Here is a 12228-nt window from a genome sequence, read left to right on the forward strand (position 1 = left end):
ACAGCACTGCATGGTTCACTGAGACATTGGTATTGCAGTCATATGTGAGGGAACATGTGTGCTGCTTGGACCCATAACCCCAGTTGGGCCATATACATGTCAAGGAAGTGGCACGTGAGGCAACGTGTCTCCTGCTTGGACCCATAGCCCCAGTTGGGCTATGCACATGGCAAGGAAGTGGCATGTGAAGCAACGTGTGTGGTGCATTTGACCACGCTATGCCATGTGAAGTGTACATAGATGACACTTCAAGAGGGAAACATGCAAGTACAAGGATTAAGTTCTCATACCTTGTTGACATGTCCAGTGTCATTCATTTTGTCCTTCTATGTGGTAATCAATGTGCACAAAATGTAATAGTACAATAGTACACACATCACTACCTACTGGGTCAGGGCCTTGAGATTGTGGTGGCAATGTTGTGTGGTTCCACATGATTGGTGGTAATGCAACTCTGCAGTCTGTGTGCTACGCCATATTGCCTCATACTGTCATAGACTGATGTGGTAATTTTCAGCATGGAAACGTACCAGGTGTGTGCTGCTTTCTGTGCCACTATACACACCTCTAGAAGTAATCCTGTATTAATGCCTGCCGCATGGCTGTGTATTCATCCGAGTGAGTTGGTAAACCCTCCTCTGCTGGCTCTCACTGTCAACTGCTTCATCCTCACTGCCTGCATCTGCTGGCAATGGCACAACCCTTCATATTGCAATGTTGTGTAGGAGACGCAGCATACCTTTCTAGGAGCATACATGAGCAGGTCTCCAGTAATATGCAGGCAACAGTTCTTCAGCACTGCAAATGCACATTCTACGGCATTGGATGTCCTCCTATGTGCTTGATTGCAGTGTAGTCCTGCAGTAGTTTGTGGATTGTGAGAGGTGTCTGTAGACAGGGTCTGCATTAATAGGCAGCATCACCTGTGGGTTAACTGGGACACACATTTGCATGGTTATGTTGGATTTGTGGCATGCACATTGACAGTGCAGTACAATTATGCCCTGCTTGTTTCAACAGTTACCTATCAGCCATGTCCTCCTGTTGGTCATGCATGATCATTTCTGGCACACTACTGTTCTACATTGCAATGGCATCATGTGTGGATCCTGGGAATATTCCACATATGTGAGTGAATATATGTGCATCACACACAGCCTGGACGTTGATGCTATGGAAACCTTTTTTAGTCCGATACATGCGTTCATGTGCCCTTGGGAGATATGACGGCTACATGCGTCGCATCTATTACACAAACACTGTAGAATTCTGTCTTCATGTTGTTAATGGTAGGGGCATCTGCTAGGAATTTGATGTGCTCCCCCACACGTGCAATGATACTGTCCAGCAACTGGGTGAGGATGCCACTGAATGCTGACTGTGAGATGCCAACTGCACATCCCACAGATGTTTGGAAGGATCCACTGGCACAGAAAAACAATACAGTAATCACCTTCAGTGTAGGAGGAATGGATGTGATAATGTTGATCTGCGCCTTCAGGTCAGCAGCTATGCTATCTGTCAAGTCCATGACGGTCCTTTGGACTAGTCTGTATATGGTGACTGTGTCCTCTGCTGACATCATCTGGAGACATGTCCTTGGAAGATGCATACATGGTCTTCAGGGCTGTCTGCAATGTGCACTGGAGGGTGCACTATGTTGGTTGTCAATTTCAATTTACCAGTGTGCATGTTTATGTGCATTAAATGATTTTCATACACACCCCATTTCGTCAATTTCCCTTGGTTGAATGCAAAGCTGGCCCTACAGTCCTTGGAGCTGCAGATAGATAGATGTACTGTTCTTTGCATGTTCTACCTGCCCTGCTAATGTTGCATGCAGTATGCCCTTCCATGCCCATCCTTGCACATTGTCCCCAACATATGTATGCATTCCATTTGCAGCACTCACCGTCCATGTTGTGCTGCATGGTCATCTGTTTCTGCTCCATCTTCAGATGCCTCCTCTCTGTCCTGTGCTGCCCTTCCCGCTCTTGCTTTGTATCATCTCCGTGTCTGCAGGTGGATGGCCACTAGAGCTAGGTGGGCCCCTGCAATCGCCATCTTGCTCTGATGAATGGCCAGTTCTTCATGCATTGCTTTTATGGAATTTCCTCTGCATTCGTTGAGGCGTAGATTTCTGGCGTAATTTCAGCCTTTTTTTTGGCATAATTACTTCTCCTTATTGGCAAATGCATGTATGCCAGAGGAGTGACTTTCCGATGGTGAACCTCCATTGTTCCATCGGTGTTGTGGCAGCGACAGTGGTGGATTGGCGTTAGTTACGTCAGTGTACGCCACGCCTGTTTTACTGTACTACCAATTGCACTACCACCACTATTCCAACAGTTCTTTGGCTGATGTGTGGCGGAAACGCACTTTCCGCCACACTCTAAATGAGCTCCGAAGTCACAACGGGTTTTCCACCGATAGAGGTATGTTTTATTTGGCACTATGGCAATCGTTTTTTAGATTGTAGAAATGTGTTGACCAATCTGATTCGAAGAGTGCTTTACCTTCTATTTGTATTGGTCTTGGTAAAGTGAATTATTTTTCCTTGCTTTACAGTGTTTTGTTAGAATATATGCACTGTTTAAAGAATATTGTACTGGTGATAATTGGACTCCCTTTTCTGATTGAATTTCTTAGATATACAAATATTTTCCACGTAGAGTCTGATGATTAGAGCTAACATTGGTGATTTTGGGGGTTATGTTTTACAGATGAATTATGAAATATAATAATGACTTTATTGTGGATGTACTTATTGAAATATGGTAATGTTCATCTTTGTGAGTCTACCCAATATCAGTGTTACTTTTGTTTCATGATATTAACATGCATATTTACTTGATGGGTCCTTTTGAGCAGGTTAGTGGAACTACAGTAAATATTTACAACTACCGAATACGGTTCGGTTAGAAGTGATCATATTATCTTCCTCTTCCTTCCTCTTCTTCTTCTTTTTTCTTCTCCTTGCCAGCCGCACTTCATCTCTTTTGTAAAAATTGTTTTGTACAATAAAAAAAAAAATCTTGGAATTAAAACTGACAGTATGTTTATGTTCATGCATTTTAGGAAGCCAGGCTTCTTAATCTCCTGAAGAAAGATCTTTAGAAGATCCGAAATGCGTTGAGTGACTGTTAATCAGCACAAGAATACTGGAATTTGACATTCTTTGAACATACCCTCATTTAGAAGAAATACTTGTTTTAATTGTATTTTTTGCGTGATTGTATCAACGCATGTCTTTTATTATATTTGGTGAAATGACTTTGTCATGATGTGATTCAAATAGTTGTCGGGTGAGCCAACTATGTTTGTATTGATTATATAGGAAGATTCAGCTCATAAAAGGGTTTTGAATTCCTATCTACGCATAACAAATGTGTACTGATTATCTGAAAAGTTTTTTCCAGGATGTTTTTCCTGAACAGATTGTAGAAGGGGACATGGCATGGGTGTCCTGTCCGTGCCAGCACAGATCAGTATGTGTAACGATATATTGAATTACATTTTTCAGAAAATAAAAAAAATATGTAAAAAGAACCAGCACTAACCCTTAGAATTTGCCTTTGAGATCATTTTCTTTGCCATGTCCTGAGCTTCTGTGATTGGACTGGCTTCGGACAAGGGGATTGGAAATATTTAATGGTGTCATCCATTCAAGCAGAAAAGCGATGACATACCAATAGAAAATGTTGTAACGATTGATGCAAACTCAGCTAAAGGCGCTACTTCAATCAAGTTATCTTGTGTTTGTGAAACAAGGCATCTTAGGTATTGCTCAATGACTTGGTTTATGCAATCTGTTTGTCTATCTGTTGGTGGATAAAATCCTGTAGAATGATGAACTTGGAACACAAACAGTTAGGTTCTATCAAGGTTTGCTGCATTTTTATTGCCGAATGGCAACTTCTCAGAAATATTTTGTTTTAACACATTTGCTGATTTTCTTTACCACAAACAGCAAGGGGGGGAAGCCACCCTTTCCCCCCCACATTATATACCTTACCCCAACTTACCATATATCTGTTTGGGCTACAAATAAATAGGCAAAGAAAATGTGCCAAAACCGAATTCAGCGAAGTTGCCATTCAGAAAAAGTGATCAAGACCAACTGTTCACCCAGTGTGTGCCAGAAAATGCTGTCTACATTTGAAGATCCCTCTGCCTGGAAGACCATCTGTTGAATGAATAAACAAGACATATTTTTTGCATAGCGTTATATCTTTGGAGACACAAAGCATCCCCACTTGAATAAGTGTCATTCACTGCCTGAATCAGTGTAATTTTTTTCTGAGGGTTCAGTTATAAAAGTCAGGTTATTTCGGAACACTATTTCCACGTGTGTGTGTAAAGCTAAGTCTCTCTTCCCTGGCCACTGCATTACGCCGTAAGGAGAGGACAAAGGCTTCATAAGCCTTTTCTCCAGCGGAGCGGGTGGAGTGCCTGGCGTGTTTCGGAACACTATTTCCACGTGTGTGTAAAGCTATGTCTCTCTTCCCCGGCCACTGGATTACGCCTTAAGGCGAGGACATAGGCTTCATAAGCCTTTTCTCCAGCAGAGCAGGCGGAGTGCCTGGAGTATTTCGGGTTTCGCAAGACTATTTCCACGTGTTTAAATCTAGTAAATCTATCATTAGCCCCTCCATTAGGCTCACTCCCTTCTATGGTGGTTCCTATAGCTGAAGGCATTATTAGTCCTTCGCACTATTCAGCAAATTTGGATAACAATGGCTCTCTGCTCAAATTATGCCATAAATTAAAAAGTGTAACGGCAGTTCTGAATAGTGCTCCTTTGTCTTGTGCTCCGCATCAAAACATATATTTTACCCCAGATTTGGAGGCGCTTGTTTCCCCTACGCAACCTATTTATGAATGTTGTGAGGAAGAATAACTTTCCCTGGCTATTGCTCAATTGACATCGGAAAGGAAGGAATACCTTTCATCATGCCAGCAAGGTACTTGAAGCTAAAATAGAATAGATAAAATCAGAGCTAAGGCTCTGCTAAGGCTTCTTCTCAATCTAAGGGGACCTCAACAGGTCCTAGGGAAAACAGGCCGGTGGTATTGGAAAATTTGAATAGTAATGTGCTGAATCAAGCAGAGTCTCTTAACATTGTGGCTGCCTCTGAGAATGATGCCATAGATGCGCTCTGTAATGAGCTTTCTATGATTGATAGCACAGAGATCTATGGGGATGATAGCCAGGCACTGACGAGCAGCATTATTAAGAGTAAGAGCAATAAGAAAAGAGTTATTTTCTTAAATTCATCACTTAGCTCTCCTTGTGAACCTAGGGATACTGTGATATCGATCTCACCCAGGGGTGGATCCAGGCGGATTAATAAAGTTCAGAGAGACGGCACTCGTCGACAGGTTGTCTTACATGGACCTATGGACAAATGGGTTGGTCCTCAGACCAATAAGGGAATTTTATCTCCTCTTAGTGCTTCGACTTTGCCTTGTTCCTTTTCTGTTAATACACAACAAACCACGAGGTGTCCTAGTGGCACACATGTAATCATATCAGGATCACCTGTGCAAGGTTTATTAGACTTGGTCCAGTTGCCGGTTCAACATCCACAAGAGGAAGCTTCTGTACAAAAACACATGGATATACTTTTTTTGCTTCCATGTCTTGTATGGTCAAATTAGATGAAATTTCCCCAAAAGGGAGAGCCCTTTTTTGAATCGGAGAAATTTGCTTACTTTGTTCAACTCAATATCTTGCCTTGCTACTATTACTAATAATGATATTCTTAGGCTTGAATGACCTAAATGTGATTGTGCGCTCAATTGGGTTTTTAATGAATTTCGCTCCCGAGCTGTTGTTTCTTTATTATGGTCCTATGTGCAAGATTTAAATACTAGGGGTCTTCTGTTGTTTCTTTATTATGGTCCTATGTGCAAGATTTAAATACTAGAGCTCTTAAATTGACCATCTGTAATATGCTTGACGGGAGAAAATATCAATGGTCAAGGCAGCCTGCCCGGGTCAATAGGCCTTTCAGAGATGGGATGGTACCTATTGATAACACATTGATCAATTCCACTAAAGAAGATAGGTGTAAGCACTGTATGACACATAGCGCAGTGAGACCCAAAGAGAATGACATTGGGGTGCAGTATATCAATTTACTTCAGCCATATGACAATCAAATGAAAAGGCTTTGCTGGAATACCCGTGGTTTTTTCGATCTTTTCTTGAGCATCCCGTAGGAATAGCATGTATAGATGATTGTGATATGTATTTGTTGCAAGAGACATGGGCTAGGAAGGCCTTTTTAATTGATGGTTATAATAATCTACATATGGCTGCTAAATGTGGTGATAAGGGAAGATCCAGTGGGGGACATGCCATTGGTGCTCAGGTTAAGTATACCTTGAGGGAATACCCTATGGCTAGACCATCACCTTATGTTATGACTGCTAGCCTGTTAAATACTGGACGCCAAATTCTTATCATGAATATCTATGATCCCCTAGGGCGTGCCGAGACGAGGGCCATCATTGCTAATATTGAAGATACGCTATCACTTTGGCAAGATTTCTGCTCTAAAGGAGGGATTATCCTTGCGGGTGATTTGAACGCCCAGAGCTTGTTGCAGGGGCTATATCGTGATCATCACAGTGCTGGTGGGAGTTATCTGGTGCTATGAATGCATGTATGAATGGGGAACTTGTGTGGTTGAATTTGGCCTTGTTTGCCTTGACACTAATAAACTGAATCAGGGGAGTTCGAAATATATTTGGATTAATGGTAGTAGCTACTCATGTTTGGATTTTGTGTTTGTGGTAAGGTATGCTGTGGTGTATTGTGGGGAGTTCTCCACCATATTCAATAGTGTTAGCGATCATGCAACCCTTGGATGGATTTATAGTATCTTATCTTCTTGATGTTTAAAGACCATACCGTCACTGTTAATCCACAGGGTAATCGCATGATATGGAATGACCGCAATGTAGTGGCTATTAGCAACTTTGTTAAGGGTTATTTTGTATGCCTTGGCTTGTTGTCTTTTTGAGCAAGGCAGGGATGTATCAAATGTCATGGATTTGCTAAATAGCCAGTTACATCTGTCCCTGAAGGTGATTGCTGGGCCTACTTTGCACCCCAATACTTTTGACATAGTGGTACATTATAAGAAAAAACAATACCACAAACATCGTAACTTCATTAGAAAATCTGAGCATCATTGCCCAAGAGTGACACATAAGTTGCTAGCTCTCCTGTGCACTAGATACAAGAATTGGAGGAGGTATCACAAGTCCTCAATGAATAATGTGGATTGGGAGGGCCTTTTCCAATTTCTTCGTGGCAGAGATGACAGGACGTTTTGGTCACGGTTTACATATTTTGCCAATGGCACCAGTGGAAATGAGCAAAAAACAAGGGGAGGGTCCTGGGAGTCTCTCTGCCAGACATTAGTCCTGGTTGCGAGAGCCTTACCGAGATTCTTTAGCTCACTATCTTTCAAAGAGAAGAAATATCCCAAACATATCAGTCTTTGTCCTGCCCAGGGGCAGTCCAACATCGAAATGATAGGCAATTCTCCTCTGAACAAGAGTACCAACAGCAACCCCAGACACGTGTTTTGGTCTGGTTGGACCTCATCAGTAGGGTGACACAACTGAATGGCAGTTATGTGCAGGAAATGATGCTAGATGCTAAAGCCAGCAGAACAAACTAGGGAACTCATGAAACATATTTGTAGGTCAGGGATCATGTTATGAATAGGAGTCAAGTTGGCTAAATAATTACAACTGTGACAAGGTCACTAATCTGACCCTGCCAAGAAGGGATGGGGAGCCCTCTCAGTATGGGGTGAAAGGTCTAACGAGTAGAAACCAGAGCCGTTCCCAAACCAGAGGGGGAAGGTGGCAGTTTTGAGGGCCCCAGCCCCTGTCCCTTCCCTTTATGTCTGTATGATCACTGATAGTACCACTCTAGATCACCCCAAACCTCTATATGAAATTGCTGGCCAGTCTCTTTCTCCTGATTTCAGAAAATCACACGTACCAGCATTCCTGGTGGGCCAATCACAACGGATCAGTCCATCAGAGTCTCCATGGAGATGCCTTTCACCAGCACTTCCCAACCAGCAAAGGAGCGAGAGTGAACCGCTATGTGACGCAACACCGGCAATTACAACAGGTGTCAGCACGGATGCTGCACTGTGCTTGCATACACAGGCTCATTTACCTGTAAATCAGCTGCTGAATGGTCCCATGTGGAATGCTGGAACTCTAATATGAACCTGGACATTTTTCAGAACGGGATGCCATTGACAAACACTGGCTGATCCATGCATGAAAAAGGGGTGGGGCTTAACACCCTTTTTTTGTATTCACCTGATTGGACACCTCTTGCGCGGGTAAGGTAGGGACTGATTGGCCTGGGGAACAAGTGGGGAAACACTAATAGGAGAAGGAGGTGAAGGAAAAAAGCAAGGACAGGAAGCTGTGGGTTGTTCAGGTGCGGTCAGAGCAGGTAGAGGTGGCAAACCAAGAGACCAGAAGGAGGAAGGATGGTGTGGAGGAGCGTGGAGGCAATTTCTAGAAAAAGTGAGGTATTTGTTGGCGAGAGGAGGTGGTACTGTGTTGTGAATATGCAGACAAGTGGTGTGAGTGAGAGTACTGGGCGGTTAGGGAGTGGGTGAAACGCGTGACTGAGGGAGAGAAAAGAGGGTTTTTGAGTAGTAGTGTGGGAGGAGTGGTAGCAGTGTGGAAGGAGGAGTCATAGTGGTATTGGAGAGGGGAGAATAGTAACAGAGGGGAAAGGAGAAAGGGGAGTGGGAAGTGTAGTTTTGGGGTGGAGAGGGGAGAGTAGGAGTAGAGTGGAAAGGGGAAAGTAGGAGTAGAGTTGAGAGGGAAGGGTAAGAGTAGGGTGGAATGAGGAGGGTAGTATTAGCGTGGCAAGGGAAGAGTAGTATTGGAAGGAGGAAGTAGTAGAGGGTAAGTATGAAGGGCGGTGGTAGACTGTAGGGAGAGAGGGAGAGAACATTGAAGGTACATAAGAGGTAGTATCAGGGGGTTGTATATGAATTGTTCGAACTACAATTGTTAGAAATTACAATTGACCTTTGCACAATTGACCGAATTGTGAAGGTCAATTGTTACATATATGCGGGGGGAAACCCCCCGCAACCCCCCATTATATATATAAATATATATATATACATATATATATATAACCAAACCTATATATATATATATATATATATATATATATACGGTCAAAATTCAGACCCTCGACTTTCAGTCAATTAGGTAATTCGAACAATTTTGTGTTCGAACAATTTGGGCAATACCGTATCAGGGAGAGGGAGGAGAGACGGTGGGTGCAATAGGAGGGTGGAGAGTAGGACTTGAAAGGGAGAGTGACAGACAAACCAAGGGACAGGGAAGTCAGAGCATAGAAGGTACAGAGAGGGCGAAGACTGGGTGCCTGAACATCACAATCTTTAAATAATGTCTGGGGGAAATCCTGGAAATGAACCTCAGATTGTTGTTTGAGAGAGGTTAGTTAGAAAGCGAATTTGCCTTTAGATCATCCCAATAAGATAGGCAGATTCTAGATAGTAGGGGTTACTGATCACTAGAAACAAGATACTGGATTTAATAATGTGTAACAGGTGTATTTATTAGTGTAGCAGACACGTGTTTCGGCCCTCAGGGCTTCTTTCTCAGGGTGGTGTATTAGGTACACAATGTGTAAGTCCTGGTAGGATTTCAGGGCAGGAGCCACATATCAACGTTTATCAGCTAATTCAAAAGGTTAAGCAAGGATTGCCTGGTGGGTCCCGGTCAGAATCCCTGGCAGCCGTACTGTGTTCAGTACACATTGACATGGGGCTCCTCCCCTAAACTCCTACCAGGACTAATACATTATCTACCTAATACACTGCCTTGAGAAAGACCCCTGAGGGTCGAAACATGCATCAGCTACACTAATAAATACACCTGTTACACATTATTAAATCAAGTCTCAGACTCATCAACAGAGACTAGAATCTAATCTAAATACTGTGTAGTACCTAGCGCAATTGTGAAGGGTCTCCAACCTCTCTTCTACCATTACTAACGGTGCTGGTGCTTCAGGGTCTCTATTCCCATGGAGTCCTATTCGACTCCATGGGAATGGGAACTTACCGTACTGCCGCCGCCTGTGATATCCTAGTAGCACCGGGATGTCAGGCGGCGGTAACGGTAATATGAGGTTGCCGCCAACCCGCCGGTAGCACTGCCAGTTACTGGCAACCTCGTAATAAGGCCTATATCTTTCAAGCACAGTACCTTAGGGTTGGTGTGGGTACTGAGCACATAAGATATGTAGCTTAAAGAGAAATACTAGGCATTATATTTTTCAGTTGATATTACTTGTTTGTTACTTCTTTGGTCTAATGGATATTTTTTAGAATTGGGCAAGGTGTTTAAAATCACTTTGACCTTTAACAATCCTCCTTGTTTGTATGCAGCCATGTTTAAATGCATTACAGTGGTCTGACATGTCTATGGCTCCTGAGCTGTGGGCCAACCCTCCCACTCAGTTTACATTTCATGTGAGCAAAACATCTGATCCACACCTGTGGAACCACTGGCAGTCATCCCATTAGAATGCATCTCCCACTTAGTGGTAAAGATGCTTTCACAAAAGTCAAAGTTAACCCATGAAGGGGCTCAACTTTATATCCCTTTTCTAGACCTTGAAGAGGTTATCGTGGGAGATTATGACAAAGTGCATCGTCACCAAGATATTACGCAAAGGACTGCCAGAGTTCAAGGACTATGACATCGCAGAAGCCATCGCACGTACTGACAAGGAAAGGAGGGACATCTTGGAACAGGTAAGAGAAACTTCATCATCTTTCATTCATCCTACCAGGAGTTAATCTTCGATTAAAAAGTGGAATTTCTCCTGCCTCCTCTGATAACTGTACATCAATACATCATGGTGCCGTGTATCTAACGTGCTCTCCTTCTAAAACAGGTTTGTTAAGGGTTTCTAACCTGGGCAATCACCATTCAATGCCCAGCTGGCAGGTGGGCCATTATTTGTAGTCTTCATGTTTATTTGGCTGAAGCCATGAAGGAAAATATCTCAGTTCTTGAAAACATAACGCGCGTTGCAGCCAAGCCCGGCTACAAGAAGTTTCATCTGGGTGGGCGGGGTTTGTAATAAGAGTGGCCAAATTATCATTGTGAGTGGGTGTAGGAGTACCCTAAACACATTGAGCTATATTTCCCAGATCCGTGATAAAGCAAAAATTACTTTCACAGATCTGGAAAAAATGCATTTGCACCCATCAACTGGTTAAGTCTGATTGCTTTAAAAGGTGCAGAAGCCTGAATTCAAACCCAGGTTGTTAGGACCAGGGGCAAGACATTTACCCCTAAGACTACTTGGATGGCTGATCAGGATGCTTGTAAGGATTGCACTCAGTATCATGTTTAAGGCAAAGGGCTTCATGGCCAAGATTGACAGAGGGTCCTGTGTAGGCTGGGTGGGGGGGAGAGCTTATGGTGGTAGTAGTTAATGGTTGTTACAAGTGCGACACATGTTTCATGTTTAAGTGTTTTTCTTGAAATAAAGTGATTTGCCCAGGATCACTCAATTTGTTCAAGTGGGAAATCTGCTCTCCCATTCCATCTTCTCTTCCCTTCCATAATCACATGCTCTCCAGTACCCCTTTCAACGTCTTTTGCTCCCCTCTTCCATCTGCTCTATTGTTGCCTTCCATAGACTCCGGAAGTACTTTGACCTTCCATTCCCTACTCACGTAAGCTTCCATCCGGCCTCCCTTCTCCATATGGACAGCTATTGCCAAAGCATATAAAATAAAACTATACAGTGCAGACCCCTAAACAAGAGCCTTAGAGGTAAATCCCAATTAATCATGCACGAATGACAAAGATTGTGTGTCTTTTTTCAACATAATGCTGTAAATGAGCTGTAAAAACAGTGCAGAGATAAAGAGACGCAAGCAAAATAGTGTAGCAATATCCATTTACCTATCTTCCCTTACCGCCCCATCTGCTCTCCCCTTTCTATTCTATTCACTGCTGCCTCACCTTTCATCCCCAATCACCTTCCATCAGCTCCCCTTAACCACTATTCCCAATTACTGCCACTCGGACCTACCGCCACAATGCCTTCTTGCCCTGGCTGGGGAGAACCAAGGAAAATGCCTTCTCCTCCTCTGTGAGGGCTGAACAACAAGG

General features: G+C 43.2%; 1 protein-coding gene across 1 annotated transcript in view; it reads left to right on the plus strand.

Annotated features, from left to right (window-relative positions):
• Nucleotides 1-12228, plus strand: part of LOC138488500 (cyclic nucleotide-binding domain-containing protein 2-like) — an 808593-nt gene that overhangs the window by 177413 nt on the left and 618952 nt on the right. The window contains exon 3 of the mRNA XM_069615519.1: nt 10710-10853. Within this exon, the coding sequence (XP_069471620.1) occupies nt 10710-10853 (144 nt within the window). The remainder of the gene's footprint in view (nt 1-10709; nt 10854-12228) is intronic.

The sequence above is a fragment of the Ambystoma mexicanum genome, chromosome 9, assembly GCF_040938575.1.
Source record: "Ambystoma mexicanum isolate Mex_15411 chromosome 9, UKY_AmexF1_1, whole genome shotgun sequence".
NCBI classification, from domain to species: domain Eukaryota; kingdom Metazoa; phylum Chordata; class Amphibia; order Caudata; family Ambystomatidae; genus Ambystoma; species Ambystoma mexicanum.